This window comes from Plasmopara halstedii (assembly GCF_900000015.1).
Source record: "Plasmopara halstedii genome assembly, contig: Scaffold_658, whole genome shotgun sequence".
Classification (NCBI taxonomy): Eukaryota; Oomycota; class Peronosporomycetes; order Peronosporales; family Peronosporaceae; genus Plasmopara; species Plasmopara halstedii.
Window position 1 is genome coordinate 742,124 of NW_020187575.1, and position 18,156 is coordinate 760,279.

General features: G+C 44.4%; 7 protein-coding genes across 7 annotated transcripts in view; 3 read left to right on the top strand and 4 right to left on the bottom strand.

Annotated features, from left to right (window-relative positions):
• The window catches only part of PHALS_13323 (myosinlike protein), a gene marked incomplete at both ends in the record, with an annotated part of 3,092 nt that extends 71 nt beyond the window's left edge, over window positions 1–3,021 (bottom strand). Inside the window, 2 exons of the mRNA XM_024729060.1 lie at window positions 1–2,461; window positions 2,512–3,021. The exon at window positions 1–2,461 is cut by the window's left edge and continues 71 nt beyond it. Of these exons, the coding sequence (XP_024579474.1) occupies window positions 1–2,461; window positions 2,512–3,021 (2,971 nt within the window). The remainder of the gene's footprint in view (window positions 2,462–2,511) is intronic.
• A 1,702-nt stretch (window positions 3,022–4,723) lies between these two features.
• Window positions 4,724–7,344, top strand: PHALS_13324 (WD40 repeat-containing protein; the record flags this gene model as incomplete). Its single annotated transcript, XM_024729061.1, has 8 exons — window positions 4,724–4,930; window positions 5,016–5,086; window positions 5,172–5,244; window positions 5,323–5,417; window positions 5,491–5,626; window positions 5,701–5,808; window positions 5,898–6,856; window positions 6,927–7,344. 8 exons carry the CDS (start codon window positions 4,724–4,726, stop codon window positions 7,342–7,344), a joined length of 2,067 nt encoding a protein of 688 aa, XP_024579475.1.
• A 118-nt stretch (window positions 7,345–7,462) lies between these two features.
• Window positions 7,463–9,146, bottom strand: PHALS_13325 (Uncharacterized conserved protein, contains TLDc domain; the record flags this gene model as incomplete). The annotated part of the gene is made up of 6 exons (XM_024729062.1): window positions 7,463–7,977; window positions 8,042–8,202; window positions 8,263–8,644; window positions 8,716–8,875; window positions 8,935–9,015; window positions 9,081–9,146. 6 exons carry the CDS (start codon window positions 9,144–9,146, stop codon window positions 7,463–7,465), a joined length of 1,365 nt encoding a protein of 454 aa, XP_024579476.1.
• An 814-nt stretch (window positions 9,147–9,960) lies between these two features.
• PHALS_13326 (Phospholipase D, Pi-TM-PLD) lies at window positions 9,961–11,715 on the top strand (the record flags this gene model as incomplete). Its single annotated transcript, XM_024729063.1, has 2 exons — window positions 9,961–11,403; window positions 11,461–11,715. 2 exons carry the CDS (start codon window positions 9,961–9,963, stop codon window positions 11,713–11,715), a joined length of 1,698 nt encoding a protein of 565 aa, XP_024579477.1.
• Window positions 11,716–12,627: 912 nt separating this feature from the next.
• Window positions 12,628–14,114, top strand: PHALS_13327 (radial spoke protein 7; the record flags this gene model as incomplete). Its single annotated transcript, XM_024729064.1, has 3 exons — window positions 12,628–12,945; window positions 12,999–13,101; window positions 13,162–14,114. 3 exons carry the CDS (start codon window positions 12,628–12,630, stop codon window positions 14,112–14,114), a joined length of 1,374 nt encoding a protein of 457 aa, XP_024579478.1.
• A 79-nt stretch (window positions 14,115–14,193) lies between these two features.
• PHALS_13328 (Phosphatidylinositol 4-phosphate 5-kinase (PIPK-D3/GPCR-PIPK/PiGK3)) lies at window positions 14,194–16,594 on the bottom strand (the record flags this gene model as incomplete). The annotated part of the gene is made up of 3 exons (XM_024729065.1): window positions 14,194–14,903; window positions 14,970–15,132; window positions 15,203–16,594. 3 exons carry the CDS (start codon window positions 16,592–16,594, stop codon window positions 14,194–14,196), a joined length of 2,265 nt encoding a protein of 754 aa, XP_024579479.1.
• Window positions 16,595–16,601: 7 nt separating this feature from the next.
• Window positions 16,602–16,869, bottom strand: PHALS_13329 (uncharacterized protein; the record flags this gene model as incomplete). Its single annotated transcript, XM_024729066.1, has 2 exons — window positions 16,602–16,676; window positions 16,741–16,869. The coding sequence occupies 2 exons, from the start codon at window positions 16,867–16,869 to the stop codon at window positions 16,602–16,604; spliced, it is 204 nt and encodes a 67-aa protein (XP_024579480.1).
• Between the last annotated feature and the right edge of the window lie 1,287 nt (window positions 16,870–18,156).

Sequence of the window (18,156 nt, forward strand, 5' to 3'; positions counted from 1 at the left end):
GACTCAATCGGTAGTGACATCGCGCGAGAAAGCCGCGTGTCACTCGAGAGATTTGTATTTGTGCTTTATTGCGGGCGACAGCACGGAGACGAGCCGTCTTCCCATACTTAAGGCGAGCAATGTAGCCACGACCCACAGCATGTAACACAATCGCTGCTTTTTGCATTGCGCGATACTTCTTGCGAGCAGCGCAGCACTTGTATCGAGAAGCAACCACATTCGCCGCAATCCGCAATTTGAGAAATTCAGCCCGCTGCTTGTGCATCTTGCGCGCGTTAGCAACCTTTGCCGCGGCATGCTTTAGCTTAAGAAAGCGCTTGCGACCCAAGTAGCATCGGACTTGGGCTTGGATCTTTGTTGCAGCCGGAGGGCCTTTGCGAAGATAGAGTGCATACTTACGGGCAGCATTGCCCCGGACGTGACTTTGCACGAGAATTGTTGATCTGAGCAGCCGCTGGTATGTACGACGCTGAATAAACTGCTTTGCCAAAGCATTCAGAAGTGTGATACGGTGACGCATTAACTGGTAGTGACGCTTTGCCAGGAACATTCGCATGACAGATTGAATCAGTATTGCTTTCGCGCGCATATCTAAATACTTTCGGAGTTGCTGACACCCACGAACGTGCTTCTGGATGACAGTTGCAGCCTCGTGCGTGATCTTGCGCGCTTCATTATCCAAAATGCGCAATTGACTGTCTCGCAAAAACACCTTCTTGTAACCAAGTTGCCAATTTTCACGGGGAATGAAGCGAAGAATGACCTCACAGTAGTCCTTGTTGGTCATCTGTGCACGTTGCTCCTTCGAAACATTACGGGTCAAAATTTGATATTTTTCGTAAAATTCTTCAAAATGTCGCCGCACAGGAAATCCCGACCGTCGAATTCGCACAGTCTCCATGACGCCAAGGTAAATAAGTTGGTTAAGGATAAGCGATGCGTTCCAGCCCTGAGGAAAGCGCAGGTTGTTGGGCTTTACACAGCGCACGAATGATGGCGCTGTAGCCTTCAGTTCCAGCATTAAGTTAGCCATTTGATCTCGAAACTTTCGTCCGACAGTCATCGTGCCCGTCATCTTATTGCCCATTTTTCGGATAGGCTTGCGTGGGTTGGCACCTGCCGACACTGCAACCGCCTGAGCAATCGGATACAACGCACGTAAAAATGTGCACTTTGAGTTATCCATAAGAGAGATCAAATCATTGTGTAGAGAATCGTCGTTTTTTTCCAAAAAACCATTCACATTGTACGTCACTTCACCTGCGTAGTGATTGATCACAAACTCGTCTGTTGCAAATCGTGGCTTCGAGTAGTAGACTGTAGAACCTTCAGGAATTTTGCCTTTCGCCAAATGCGTTTGGTGCAGTTTTTGGATAAAATTTTCATCACTCGCTCGCCGTCCGAGCATTCCTTGTTCATCCAAAAGAGGGAGAATACCTAGGGGTTTTTTATCAATCAGATCAAGACAAGGTCCATTGTCTTTAAACTCTAGACGAGAAAAGTCGATGCCTTCTTCATTATAAACCTCCTGTTCATACACAAACACGTGTTGGTTGAATTGTTGCTGCAACATTTCGTTTGTGTAATTGATGCAAAGCTGCTCAAACGAATTTACTTGCAAGCTCTCAAAGCCAAAAATATCCAGGATGCCAATGAACTTGGAACTCGCACCAACAGCAGCGCTACCACCGACATTAGACGTCGACTTATTTATTTGATATACCAGCCAGTCAAAGATCTTGCTGAAAATATCCTTTGCTAGACCATTACGGGACTTGACAGACTCAATAGCCGTCAATGCGATTTCTGCCACTGAACCACGTGCACCTGCGGACATAGTTCGTTTTGTGAGCGCGAACTCGAGCTCATCTGGCGTAACCATCATCAACTCGGCTAAATTTGTTACGTCTTCTGGATTAGCAATCTGAGATTCGTTCTTGGCATTTTCTGAAAATTCGACGTTGCCCAAATGCATCACACAGGCGACGAGACGAAAAATGGTACGCTGCAATTCCGGTGGTATCCCAACCGTACCCATAGCTTCCACCAGCTCCTTAAAATCTTTTTTGTCGTTGATTTCTGGCACGTGGATACAGTTTCCTTGATTTAGGAATACAAACTCGTTTGCAGGCTTCAGCTTGAATAGAATCTTATCATTTGAGGGCAATCCTGCACAAAGTTGGTAGAAAATATGATAGTTGCGCTCTGATTCTGCGCTTCCGACGATACGGCTTTTTTCCAGCAAAAAGTGACTTGTCGTGGCACCCGAAATGATACCATTCACATCATAAAATATTTTGATAAACTTGCCAAATCGACTACTATTGTCATTGCGAATAGTCTTGGCATTACCGAATGCTTCCAGAAGTGGGTTACTTTGTAACACACATTGTTCCACTGAAGATCCGTCGTTGTCCACTTTTGGAATCTTCTTTCCAATTTCTGATATGTTGGCCAAATACTGATAAAAATATATTAGATTATGTTCATGCAGATCGGTAATATTCGTACCCGCATAATGTATTTGGAGGCCTCTGTCTTCCCAGCGCCACTTTCGCCAGATACGAGAATAGATTGACATTTGTCGTCCATCATCATGGCGTGATAAGCTCCGTGAGCTGTAGAGTACACGTGGGGCACAGGATTATCAAGTTTGCCAATGGACTCAAGCTCAGGGAAATTGTACAGCATGGGAATATTCTTGTATGGGTTGATTGAGATGAGAATGTCGCCCGTGTAAGTATAAATCTTGTCCTCGAGGTAGCGACGTCGCAGAAGATCCAGCAGCGGTGCTTCATGCAAATTGTCCATTTCTGCTACGTTGGTCAGGTCGACTGAATGTGTCGGATCATACGGATGGATCTGCTCGACGCGAAATTGCTGCTCCGAGTCGGCGTCAGGAAGAAGCACGTGCAGTTTTTCGCCATCATCCTCCACTATCGTGCCTAATTGCCACACATTGCGTGGATCTGGGCACCATACTCTTTCACCTTCACGGCGCATTGGCCGTTTGTCCGCCATTTCAGCCTTGAGGATTCCAGTATCCAGAAAGGGAAGTGAGCTGTGCGGACGGACAATTTGGTCAACAAATGTAAAGATAGAAATTCATATAATTAAAATTATAGTACTTCTGTGTTTATTGTGGTACACCACCAAACAAACTTTATGCAGAACTCCTACAATGGGTAAGGAGTCACTGGATATCCTTTTCTAGCATTTGAAAGCCCCAATCTTTGTGCTTGGCTGTGAGCGTGAATGTCGAAAAATCGGTGAAAATGCTGTCTGAGGAAAACTGTTTAGACTTTCAATTTTTCGATGCGCTCGCTGATTTCATCATCGTCGACTCGGGTCTCTTATTATTTTTTGTAGGAAACAAAAAGACGATCGTCATAACTTCACCACCAGTCCAATAAACCCACCCACAGGTTCAAACTTTGCGATGACTAATTTCGACATATTATGTACAATCGACAAAAAAGTCGCAATTAAAGGGCTGATATTGGTGAAGCTGTGTTTAGCAGATAAAGTGTCAGGTTAGATTATAACTATTGGAATACTGATGGTCGACGGCCGGGCAAAGTCGTATGAGAAGGTCAAATATGTAGGCACAATTTTTCAGAAATGTCCCCGACGACACATGTAACACATTGACTCCGTGTATAAATCGCTTTGCAATAGTCGCTTTCTCTCGCACAAGCTAAGGAGGTAGAGAAATGTCGTCGACGCGTTCTTCTTCGCGCGGCGTAGTGCTTTTTTTTACAGAAATAAGGCACGTTTGAATTGACTTTCGTTCACTTTACAACACAGAATTACGTACGTGCTACAGAACATCGTTTGTATTGCAGGCTTCCCTCACCAACATAGCCGTATGACAAGATTGGAATGATAATTTTCTATCAGATATGATGTATTGATGGATGGCTGAATAAGAAGATTCACATTTCCTCTCTGGAAATGTTCATCATAGAAAGAGTACGTCAGCGACTACGCACGTCGATTAAAAATTTCAGTGACATGTGCTAATTGTGCAGTATTTGACATCGCAATGGTAATGCGCGTGTGAAATTCTCCTTGGAGAACTCACCAATTTAGATTTTTGACCCAAGAAATGCTTTATGAAAAAGAGGCCGTGAGAACACACAAAATTGTAATATCACTCGAGTGAAAAGTTTGTTTATATTGTACAAGATGTCAAGTAAGCCCTGGGAACGTAGTTCGTCCGAAATTCTAGCGAAACGGCATACACTGCTCTCCTTCAATACCATGATTTTTAAAATGTGACCGAGTATACAAACAAATTCCATTTAGAGTAGTTACATAAACAACTTAACGTAGGTGCATCGACTGCGCTATTGAGATATGGTGTTGCGCCTTCGTTCTAGTGTGTGCCGACCAAACGAATTTCATTTTACCAGGTTTGATAGCGGTTCTCTCTTGCAAAAGTGTATCGAATACACAGTTCGCGTCACCATATGACGGCGGACCCTATTACTGTCATGTGACAGCAGTCAATTTTTCCCACAATACAAACAGAAAAAAGAGGCCGCTAACCAGTCCGGAACAACACTAGTTCTATTCGCCAAGGGAATTCGCAAGCTTTCTGTCATATTACCTTTAAAATAACGCTTGGCTGTCTATCTACCGCGTATCGGCTCGATTAATACAGCAATATAACGACTGCAAGCTCTTCTAATCAAGACTGCTAAAACACCCCCTGTTTTCGATGGATTCTAAAGTTTGGCAGCGAGCTGCCGCCGATATGAAGCCTCCTGGTGTGCCGAACTCATTCAGGCACGCCAAAAACCAGCAAAATGTTGCCAGTGTGCTACTCCGTCGCGAGTTTGGCGGTTCCAGACGCCATCAGACTGTGCGTGCCATTGGTGACGATAGAGAAGAAAAATTCTGGGCTGAAAGCGAGAGTGCCGCTAAGGTTTAAAATGTTGCAGTGCGAACAAAAGTTGCACATCACTGATGATCTAATTTGCATGCTCCTCTTTGTTTATCTTTCAAAACAGCACCAGAGTCGTTATTTTGAGCTGCCACAGACGACCAAGTCAACGATCTCCATCGCTATTAGTCCTGACGGGTGCGTACATGAACGAGCCGAAGTAGCATGCAATGACCAATCAGAGTCTTACTACGTTGTCTTTGTTTATGGTGAATTTGTGCAGAAAGACGTTTGCCTCGACCCATGGAGACCATACAGTGAAGATTATCTGCTTTGAAACGGGAAACGTCATTCAGGTAGATTGATATGTTAACATCACTGACAGAACGTAATTTGCGTTATAAAAAAACTCACGAGTTATCCTGACTATGAAGACGTTAGTGGGTCATCCACGAACTCCTTGGAGTGTGAAATTCCACCCAACAAATCCGCGCTATGTAGCTTCCGGTTGTCTAGGTTTTCAAGTTCGGTGCGTCACGACATTGTTAATCCTGTAATTAGAATTGAACAAAGCGAGCATCAGCTGATTTCGTTGTACGCAGATTTTGGGATATTGAGACTGGCCGGTGTCTCTACGTTTCGACGCTTCGTCACGCAATCATTTCAATCTCTTTTCACCCATCGGGAGACATTTTGGCGATCGCTAGCGGAACATGTGTATACACATGGGACTATCAGGTTGGCTAACCTAGCAGAACGACATGCAATGACTTTGCGCATAACAATGTTACACTGTTGACATGTGATTGCAGCACACATGCCCGCGAATTGCAATGTTTAGCTACCAAACACTACGCTCTGTCACTTTCTTGCCGGACCCGACCAAGATTATGGTTGGAGAAGCGAATGAGCGCTACGTGGTGCGTGCATAATGGTCGAATCAACTGAATACCCTTGTGGTATGATTCAATTACTAACAAATATCGCTTTCCCTCATTCCGTTAAGCAGAGACCACAAGGGCAAGCTCCGCCTTCGGATCTCACTGTGACACTAACAATGTGGGATTTTGATCCGTCGTGGGCGCTCTCGCCAGAGCCACTACTGACGAAAAAGGCAATGAATAATAGCCGCGTGATTCTTTCCCACGCTCTTATCTATAATGACGGTGGCTTCGACATCTCTCGTTGCGGGCGATACCTGGCAATATGTGCTGATTTCTCTTTGCGGCAAGCTGAAAAAGAGGTGGAAATGGAAGCAGAAAATGAGGCCGCTACGGATTTGGAAAGTATCTTATCCGCCGTACCAGCAACACAGGAACAGGGTGGCTCCGCAAGCCCGAGCGACGACGTGAATGACGTATCCGTATCTAACCCACAAGCTATTTCTCTCAATGAAAGTAGTTCTTCATCAGCAGCAATCACAAGAAGATCCGGCATCGGTCTATCGACATCAATGCCGTTGTCTCTTCCAATTCACTCACCACCTCCACGATTAGTGTCCATTTCTGGCATGCACACGGGTGCTCCAAACATGCTTGCTGCTCTGCAATCAGCAGCTGCAGACTTATCGCTTACAATGGATCAGTACATGAACCAGCAGATACGACGAGTGAGACCGCGGCTACATCCACCGCATAGCATCCAGCGATATACAGCAAGCATTGAACCTGCACGTAGCACAGTGACTCCAGCTGCAGTCCCTCAACATCGATATTCACAAATTCGACCAAACATTGCGCTCAGTCGGACACGGTTCACGAGAAATCAACGGAATCGTCGAGGACGATTGTCGTCAGAGAACCAGTCAACGTGGCTGGCCTTAATATCCTTGGATCCTGAACAGCTTGGCCGTGTTGTACAGACCTGCCACTTAGCAGAGACAGCAGCAGGAGGCGTGACATCGGTAAAAATTTCGCCAACCTCAGCTTATGTACTACTTGGCTATGGTGTACGAGATCGCATACAACGGTAAAATGTGAAAGCAATCTGTTTTTACTTTCAATCCAGTTAAACTTACAATCCTGAATTTAATTTCTAGCGAGACAGAGTTTCCAGTTCATCGTGTTACGCGTATTTATCGCTGGGAAGATATGGCATTACTGTCGCATGTAGAAAGTGCAATGGACGATGTAAATATTGCTTTGTTCAGTCCAATTTGCGGCGGTGGTTTCCTCTATGGGACTAAACAAGGAAAATTACGAGTTTGTAATACATTCCGTGGTGACTTTCACGATGAAGAGAACTGTAATGTTTTGGATGGTCCACGTCGATGCCATTACGATCAAAACGTAAATGGCGAAGATGAAAATGATGATCTGGGCGAGGAAGGGGACGAAGATGAGGAGGATGACGACGACGGGGTCGATGACGATGAAGAGGATATGGAAGATGACAACGATGACGATGATGTTGATGCTGAAGAAAATGATAATGAAGACGCCGAAATGGACGAGTAGCGCTGCCAGCTGTTAATAACTTACTAATTAATTGCGCAAGTTTGAACTTCTAAACAACCGCTTCGGTATGATAAAATCACTGCACGTATATGCTTTATTTATCAGTCACTGCTGTTTTTTACTGCTCATCGTCAGCAATGCGACCCTTATCCGTTCCGTGACCAAATGTTTTGCCCAAAAATGTCTCTTTGTCAAAATCATTATCAATAAATTGAGCCTTGTCGACTTTCCGCGCGCGATTAATAAGCTCAGCCGTCTCAAGACGGTGCTTTTCCTGGTTGTGTTCACTCTCGTCTCCACCACAGCCCCACACCTCCATAACATCGATCACAAAATGTTCATTAAACGACAAGCGACCTGGTTCAAAAGACAAACACTTCGCAATTGTGTAACTCTGCTCATCCAAATCTTCGCTAAGAAAAAGTCGAAATTTGTCCGTCGAACCTCCCATGCCAAGTCCACGCGGTAGCGCATAACCCTTGGAATTAAGATACATATAGTTTTCATTAATCCCGCTCGCAGATACTCGGCAAATGTTAATATCTGGCGCTAGTCGGAAAAGAAAGCAACCGTTGCCTCCATAGTATCGACTTGATTCCTTCCATTCAGTATCACAAAACATGCCAAACACGGCTATTGCCCAGCTTTATGAGTGACAGAAGCAGAAACAAAAAGCTGCAGCTCATTTTGATCGTACCGCCTTGAACGTCCCGAATGACCGTCAGAGTTGGCCCAGAGTAGCCTAAAATGTGATAGCTTAACCGATTGAAGCTCAATCCATCTTGTGTGCTTGTGTACAGTCGGTTTAGAGTTCTTTGAAGTGACGTGGTCACCATAGACAATGCCACGAAGTGCGATCTGCGAGAATTAACAAATGAGTAAGCCCAAAAATTTTCCAGCAACGCACAAATTCGTCACCTGGACAAAATCTCGCTTTTTGGAGACAATCGAGGGGCTTCATATGACGGCTTAGTAAGAGACTCAAAACACTTTTGAGCAATCCATGTTGTGAAGACTGTGTAAAGTAATGGAAGTTGTAGTTCGGTCCATTGAACAAACTCGATAAAAGATACTCGATCCGACTGTCTTGATGGCGGCATCGCTGCACGAGCAAGAGTCATCGCCACAAGCATCATTTGATTTACGTCGTCTACTTCACGACCTTCAGCCATAACCAAACAGGCAAACAGTAAGTGGAATAGTTCTTTCTCCGTCATGGCGGTAGCTTGTGGACTTGGTCCAAATAGATTAAATAATGCCCGACAGATCGCCTGTGATGAAGCTCGCACACATTGCGCCACTACCAACAGAATGCAACCAATAGTCAGTTTTGAACCAACCGTGTCAGAAGTCTATTTTCATCGCAATTACCTCCTTGAGCAAAATCTATTATCTGCAGATCACAACAGGCAGGAGCATCTTGACCTCCTTTCGTCTGCAAACACAACTGATAAAAGGCAGTGCCAAGGCGATGATACGACGCAATTAACTCCTTCGGCACCCCAGCAGGAAGCGGTAGCTCCAACCAGATCTTACAACGGCAAATCCTTGTTAATGTAAGTTTTAATGTGTTATTTGCACTCGTGACACCTGTAAGTTTGCTACTGAAGCATCATTCGATGGCGCCGTTGCTATGGTCTCTCTATATTTATTCTGTAGACACTCATACTCCTGCATTCACATGCACACGTGTTACAGATTAGTTGCTGCTGATTGCAGTACCCGTAAGGCCTTACCACATCACTGAATGGACCTTTCCACTCTCTCAAGCGATCTCTGGCGCTGCTTCCAGTGTTCCCCATGGATGCTTGACAGAAAATTTGGACAAAGAACATGTAACGGCTTTATTCATTTATGGAGGCACAAAAGCATGTCCCAGAAAGGGTACATATTAGGACCAACGAGCAAATGGTCTATCAAGCCATCATCCGTTGTGCTGTGCCAAAAGTAGGCAGATTACTTAATGAGCTAGAGACAATCTCGAAAAAAAAGATCAACAACCAAATCAATTGGCTCACAAATGTAGAATTGATGATGACTGCATAGGTTGACATGACAATATACATAATCATAAAGGATGTATATTACTCTCGCTCTAATGAGCATAAAAACCGATCCTGTGGTGCAGTGGTATGCTGTTCACCTCAGGACCAGGAGGTCCAGGGTTCAATCCCCTGGCCGGGCAGAGAGGGGTTAGAGTGTAATGAATAAAACCCTACAGCACGTGCTTGACATGGCTTACACGACTCCTTAGAAGGGATGTCGTTCCTAATCATATCTAATGTGCATTTAAAAGAAAATTAGGATAATTAATCGTTTTTCAACTGCAGTGAAAGCACCGACTAAGTGAAGTTGTAATGCAGCGCCAATCAAGAGTCTCTCATAACCTTCACTTTCATCTACTCGACTTCAATAAAAAACAACGTGCTGGATAGTCCTTTTCAAAAGCAAGTGCAAGTCACAACTCTGACAAAATATCTGATTATATATAGGGGATAAAAAAGGTTTAAGTTTATACTAACGTCGTTGGTTATGATATATATTCCGTCGTCTATTTTTGAGACGACCAAGGCAATCAATGTCCATTTCAGAAGTGCTCGTCCGTTTTTATTGATTATGGAGCGTGGGCTATCACTGATATGTGCGGCGATTTTGCTTGCATTTGGTACTGCTGACGAGTGCTCAAGTACATGTGGGACACCATCGGGTCTCGAATTCTGTTCTTACGTATCCTTTGCTGTCTGTGGGGGCGATTTATCTTATACTGAACTTGACGAAGCTGCTCTATTGTCTTTTCAGTCCTGGAGCAACGTTAACACTAATACGTCTCGGCTTGCTACACTGCCACAATACCACAATTTTAGTCAAAAGAAGCTTACCGATGTCGTCAAGACGCTGGACCTTACAAACAGCAGTAGCGCGTGTGGAACGTTTCTTAGTCGCATGGAGTGCGCCGCACACTTTCCCGTGTGTGAAGTTGGTCGAGATGTTACAAAAGTTTGCTTGGCTTCATGCCAGACTACGGTATATACACAGTGTCCTGGTCTCAGTAACATGTGCTCTACATTTGATGAAACAGAGGTGGAGAAAAAGAGCAACAAGTGCTTTAAAGTCGGCTACAGTGGCCCCGCTATGGGCATGTGGGTTGCGGGTTTTCTCATTTCACTTGTATTCTCTGTGCTCAACTCAGTGGGTATCAATCTACAGAAGTTGTCGATGTCGCGAAATGACACTGCGAAGACAAAAAAGACAACGTTTAAGCAGCCATTGTGGATGCTTGGCTTTGGCCTTGTTTGTCTTGGATCACTATTAGACTTTGTAGCTTTTGGTATGGCACCACAGACGCTATTGGCTCCACTCGCAGCATTGTCATTGGTATGGAATATGCTCATTGCTCCGATCTTTCACAAGGAGAAAGTTACGCGACAGAACCTGATTGCCACCGCAATCATCTTCATTGGAGTGACACTAACAGTAATCTTTGCTGGGCATAGTACCCCATCCTATGAGCTAAATGATCTGATCCACCTGTATCAGCAACCAGCCATGTATGCTTATATTACGCTGATTGGGTGTTTTCTCGGAGGACTCTTCACGTTTTGTCGCTACATTGAGCGTACGCACAATTTTGAGGAAGGACTGTTCCATATTATTTGTTATGGCGGAATTGCAGGAACATTTGGAGGTCAATCTGTGCTGCTTGCAAAATCGACAGTCGAGCTCCTGAAAAGTGCGATCTGGGGTGACGCTGGTTTCTACATGTTTACCCAGATCACCTCGTACGCAATTGTCGCTGGGATGGGCACTTGTCTTGGGTTTCAGGTCCATTTTCTTAATGGTGGCCTAGCACGCTTTGATGCACTCGTTGTCATTCCAGTATATCAGAGCTTCTGGATTCTCACGAGTGTGCTGGGTGGTATCATGTACTTTGAAGAGTATGTGAGCATGACTAGAACACAATTGCTCATTTTTACTGTCGGCGGGTGCGTCACCATTTTGGGAATTATTGTTCTTCTTAAAACAAGACATTCGGGTGGTGACGGTCGCTACAGCGAACTGGTAAGGCACATCTGCGATAGAATTTGCAATTTACTGACTATATCGTCTTATTTTTAGGTGCTTACTCCAATATCAGCATGGACAGTAGAAGATTCTGATGAAGAAATTGAGCTCAATTTGCCACCTAGCCACAGCCTTAATCCATCAAGGGGAGTAGGAACTAAATTTTCTTCCGGGGCGGTAGTTCCTCTCGCTTTGAGCAAAGTAGCCGATAGAGGCTTGGCAGTGAATGCGGCCATTTATCGAACGGAGCCTGCTTCGACTGGTAACAGTAATCGAATTAGCGCAAAGATTAAAGACTTAGATGAATGAGGAAGAGAAATTTTTATTTAATTATAAGGATTGTCCCGACTTTCGTGCCATTTATAAGTTAAAAAAATTAATTGGGAAAATTTTCTAGACATACACTACTGTCAGAAACCTTACGAAAGGAAGTGATGGACAGAAATTTGCCAAGTTCGATGATGAACTAAAAAGTTCGTTCCCCGGTTCTGATATAATATCCCTTTATTTGCCTGGACCGCACCGATTTGCTGTTGTTAGAATCGATACATCAACTTACACATCGAATCTTGATTAAAACGGGCACCAACGTAGCATATTGGCGATCAATCTGCTCACACTACACTTTGCCGTTTTAAGGACATCGCTATCAATCCAACCAACACACAGACACAGTATGGAGTACAAAAGTTGATATGATTGCCGATGGGGGTTTAAAAAAGTGCGCACTGTTTCACTACAATTTCGCGCTTCATCGTAGGAATTCACCCAGTTATCTCCAGAATTCGAATAAAAAAATGCAGACATGATCAATCTATAATAGCGAATGTCACGAGCTCTATAAAATGAATGAAACGTCTTAAATAGAAGGATTAAGGACAACGTCGCTTTTCCTCAATCTCGTCCCGGTGCTAGCGCCGAATCTCGTCCGCTTCTATTGAGTTTGTAAAATAGACGTCCAGCAACCTATTGGCCAAAAATTTCGAATAGAATCGAAGTGCTCCACCGAAAAATAGGATCATACTTGCGCCGACAACTCGAGATGAGAAAAACAGCAAATTCCAATACAAATGCAGTTTTTTAAGTGCCGATGCTTTGAGGAATTACTTGCACTGAAGCGGATGTATTTTTCTATTTTTAATAGTCAAACGATTAAATGTCTATCAACTTAGTCATACATGAATCACTTATCTAGGGACCGAAAAGGGTCTTTTCGAGATTATGGCGTCCAAGTACGCGAAACCGATGGAAATTCCCGCTGAATTTCCTGTTATCCTGCGTGACTTTACTCGTGAGGTACTGCGGCAGCAAGGGAAGGTGGAGACAAAAGAAGCCATTTACGCTTTTGGATCGCAGTATTTTAAAGATCTCATAGCGAACCAAAATGAGAAGAGAGAATTTGACGATTCCGTCTTGAGCGCTTTGACACCGGCACTCATCAAATCGGATGAAGAGACGATCAAAGGCCTGATAATCGCTGCGTTTGATGAAGTTCAGCAACAACACGGAGGCTTCGTAGCCTATGAAGAATTTAAGCAGGTACAGAGGATATTATGCGGCCTGTAGACATCTGCTTATACTCATCAATCTAGGTGCTGGATCAAGTTGGTGAGCAATTACAAATGTCTTCCATTGAATTAAAAACACTATATGCTGAGGCAGATGAAAGCGAGGGAGGTGTCATTAACTGTGCCGGTAGCGGTCTCTACACAATTTTAAGTCGTTTATCTTGACGATATAACTTTTTTATTTCAGATTTTATACCATTAGCCATCCAGGCGCTGTTACAGCTTCGTCTAAATTATACGCGAAGATCGGCACGTACACTTTCGATAACTAAGCGTGATTCGGGAAGTTTTTTTCACGGTATGTTGCAAGACGAAATGGAAAGTATTTTACGAGAGATTTTCCAGCGTGCAGATGAGAAAGAAATTGGGGCACTTACTCGATCGGCATTTATGGACGCAATTCGAGACGCAGACCTTGGTTTTACTCGCAAAGAGGTGAACATTCTGATGTCTGAAGCACCAGCGGCGGAGGAAGATACAAACATGATCGTTTATCCAGATTTTGTACCCATTTGCTTTTCGGTGTTAGAAGAAACCTACAATCATGGCATTCTTGACGAACTCAGCGATCCAGACTGGATTGCTCAATATCTCACAGAAGTCTTCGCGAGCGAGGATGGCGAAGGCACCGGTCGTTTGTCGACTGCAGAGATCGCTCGACTTTTTCGTACCGCCGATGTGGGACTGACGAGACTACAAATTATTGCTGTAATGGCTGAGGCTCAGGAAGACGACACGGGTCTGATCGAATACCAAACCTTTGCTTCCCGAATCTCGGGAATGGTGCTAGCGCTTACTAATGTCGAGAGTTACCACTCCTGTTCTGCGTTTCTTCAGAGGTATCGAACGACGAGCGAATACTACACAGTGCTCAATATGAACCAGCATACTTTCGAGCAAGCACTTTCGAGCGCTTTTCAAGCGGATGATGGAGGTGACCACGGTATGCTCATTCGTGATCATGTACCAAAAGCAATTCGAAGCGCTTTTCCCGCAATCACCGACCGTCAATTGCGATCGATACTGGCACTGTCAGAGCCCGACCAATCGGGGAAAATAAATTCTAATCTGATTACTCGCTCGGCTTTCCAGGCCCTCCAAAAGCTTCAAGAATATGACATGATGGTCACCGTATCATAGTGTCACACACAGCTTATCATTGGCCTTACAGTTAATCTTAACAAAATATATATGGTCTATATAACAATCGGATAATCGTTTAGTTTGGATCACATGTTACTGACACCGATGGCACCATTAAGATGTCGCGCATTTTTCGTTGAAAGCGCTCAGCGTACAATTTGGGTGGAGCAGCCGAAATTCCCATTCCATCATGGCGCAAAATGATCGTCTTCCACAAACGTTCTAAACGCTTGGTCCATGTCCATGTTTGCAGCATATCCACCACTCCTAACGTGTAAAAATCTGGACCAGCTACTACGCAAGCCTGGTACCCACGTTTTTCAAGTGTTCTTTTGCCGATCCACTTAAGCTTGTCATCTGAGCGGGATGTTTCTGCAGTTGCTCCATACAACACGGAGTTGCATCGACGCATAGTTCGACCTAAAAGCGGTGAGTTGTTCTGTATGGTGATGCTACAACCCTCGTACTGACCTACAACAGAATACCGGCAGTTCCGATTAAACTTTCTTCGATTCCCACATTCCACTTCATCCAAATCCTCGTCTGTAGATGCATCCGTCTGATCTGCGCTGTCCGTCACAAGCGACAAAAAGGAATCATTGCTTTCAGGATGACATACTGGGTAGTTTACTTTACGTTTCGTTGGAGACGGATTCCTGGTATCCATGCTACAGTGCTCCACAACATACTTCGTGTTGTGCACACTCAAAAGTAAACTGTAGTCCATAATACCTTGTTCTCGCAAAAAATTGCTATCATTTTCTAGCTGACATACGAGAGCCTCAGCTGTAAAACATGTAGACATATGAGTGATAAATTCATACCGCAAGTATTTTATTACAATTTGCTCACCTATATCTGACTCCACGCGCAATTTTCGATGAAAGTCGTTATCTTTCAGCACAATGTGTGGCAGGTGAATACCACGGATGCTGTATTCGCAGCTCTCGTTGGTACCATACCGAAAAGCATGACTGCAGTATGTGCAGATGACAGTTTTTCCCGGAGGAAGAGCCTGCAAGATGGGTAGAATCGGACGGTCTAGTAAGCGGTAACCCAAACAAACAATTTGCACGCAGGCTTACCGTAGCATTGCGATCAATCCAAGATCCCTTAATATCGAAAAACTGATGCATACTCGTTCGTCCAATTACGTTTCCCATCACTACGAAATTAAATACCTGACCGTACATTTCGATGGAATGGCACCCGTAAAACCGCGTCAGGTGCGATTCTGGATTTTCCTTCATGTGCCGAATATATGCCGGCAGCATATTCAGCAAAACGTTGCGTTCGCTAGTCGTCACGGTTTTCACGAGAAAGGCATAGTCTGCTGTGTAGAACATGAATGCACCACTAGATCCGCCAGATTGAAGTCTTTCATGACACGTAGCCAAAAATGCTTTTCTGTACAGAATTTCGTTGATGCCGAACCCTTGCCGAATATCGCGAAATGAGGACGGACTGTAGTCATCGAAGCACACGGTCATACCAAGCTCATGCAACCGAAGATGCACCACACGTCGATTGCTTGTTACCATCGGCGTGTTTGATGAGGCTGCTACAATGCCTCTCGTCGTGAAGTGAAGCACTTCCTTTCTCAGCGCGACATTTAGCTGAGGCTGGAGGTCGATGTCCACGTCGCTATATCGGTCACTGTCAAATGTGTTGCCCAATCGGCCAGAACGACAATCCACGTGCGGAGAACCATTAATGGCGACCCAAATGACCAAGTCAATTAAGCCCTTTGCCGCATGGAAGAATGATGACGCATCACGCACTAAATGGAGAGCGCGCGGGTGGTTGCTAAAAAATAGGACATCGGCAGCCCAAAACGAGATGAGGATGATTTGGTAAATGATGTAGGCCACGGTGAATATTCTTGCACTACGAATAACGTCTTTTTTTGCCTTTAATGCCTCTTTCATGCCTTTGAATGGATGAGTTTGCGTTTCCAGTACTGCAAAAATCACTGCGCACAGCACAGCAAGAATGACGACAACATAATAGACAATGAGCTCATTAGCGACAGTCTCATCGACAAAACAAGCCGGATGAACTTTCGGATCAAATTCAACACTTGAAAGCCACAAGAGTGCAGCAAATAGCATCCCCACACTCCACGAGAAGCTGTGGTACCATTTCAAATTGTGCTTAAGATTCGTGAAGGGATTAGTAGAGCATTGATACAAATTGTACGACATGCAAAGAAACCAGCACTCGGACGAGAAGATACAAAATTGTGTGAGCGTTGCGAGTGCTCGGCAACCCAGCGGATTCGTGTATCCATCCCAACTAAATTGAAAGCGCAGTGCGTAAAGCAAGTCGACAACGGCCTTCCAATAAATGAGTGGATTTGGATAGCGTCGCCATTTCCGCTTCCAGAGGAAAGAGAGAGTGATGATAGAGCAGCTAATCACCGAAATAAAGGCACCTGACTGAGTAGGAAGCGAGTCTGGTCGCGTATTGGACAGCATTTTGTTCTTAAGTGTCCTTAAATATCGGAAAGCGTCGATATATCGAGACGCAACGGCCTTGTTGTCGTCTTTGAAGAAAACACTGCACAGATTAGCAAGCTAAGTAATAACACCCGAGTTTTAGGGGACAATATGTTACATCGTACATTTAAAGGATAGAAGTTAGGGTAGAGCTTGGTGGCGGTGGAGAATATGGCCGACTGATGTGGTGCTATTGTACGGCCGTACAGTACAGAAGCCAGCGTTTTCGTCGAGAACGTCTCTTCTTTGCTCATTATTTGAGCGCAGCCACGATATACAATAATCAGTAGGGGTAGGTGGTAGTAATTTTCCAGTACAGTGTCGCTGCCACATCGATGAAACTGACAGTCCTCAAGCATTTTTTACCTGTCGGTCATGGTCTGCTAAGTGCTCAGATGGAAAATTGGTTGAAATAGCTTGCATATGTTGGTTTTACGCTTATTTTGACCAATGGTCGCGAAACTAATAATTCTGGCATTTGACCGAAACTATTCAGGTGAGAAAAAATCAGGAGATGGTGAACAAAGCTCTCTCAATGAGCACACCCAGTATAATTGTCATCAGATAACTAATCATATCCCCAGTAGATAAATGCACCGAGCTATTGCCGCTTCGCCGAGGCATGCGTAGCTGCTTTCATTTATTAGCAACCAATGAGCGTCGCCGACACTTTCAGAAGTAAAAAGTATACTGATAACACGAATTGGATAACTAAAAAAAGTAGTTTCAGTCATATTTTGCTCACCATGACATCATGTTGATATCTAGGGCTACAAAAAATTTGTTAGTCACCATCTCCGCGAGTCAGATTTGAGATTCGTGATGAAGTTCACACGGATTGAAGTTATTGTGAAGGGAGTAAGGTCGTCACGGTATCGTCGTCAAATTGAACATAGGCGATGCGTCGTAGCATTGGCTTCGATTTTCATAATTGATGTCGGACAGGAGTAATATCTCCTTTTGTCTCAATAAACATATATCTGATCGCTAAGGTTGTCTGGATTTTCAAGTGAATCTAAGGATACTGCTATTTTTAGCGTTATGTAATAAGCTGCAAGTTTCTGTGGCACTGAATTGCCTTTTTTTTATCCACAATTTCTTGCTCATTTATCTCACTCGAAAACCCGTCGTAACGAAATTCAAGTCAGTACTGCATTTCTCTGCGCACAGCATTTTGCTGAACATTTCCATGGGCACTGAAACTTACGACCAGACACATTGCACTCACAAGGTGTTGTTGAGGCTTTAGATTATTTGCGCCTATGAAGAAAGAAACCAGTCGCGCGTCTCACCGATTCCGTCTGAAAAGTCGTATGATGCTGTGAAACCGAGCTTGTTCGCTGCCTTTACAGGTGAGCACACGGATTCCTTAACGTCGCCGGAGCGGAACGGCACATTTACGATTGCAGCCGAAGACCCAAACTTTTCAACAATTCGCTGCGCCACCGACCCGATTGTCGTTTTTGTACCAGTGCAAACATTGAACACATCGAATTCATCGTCTTCAAGGAGCATTGCTGTGCGAATCGCACGAGCCACAT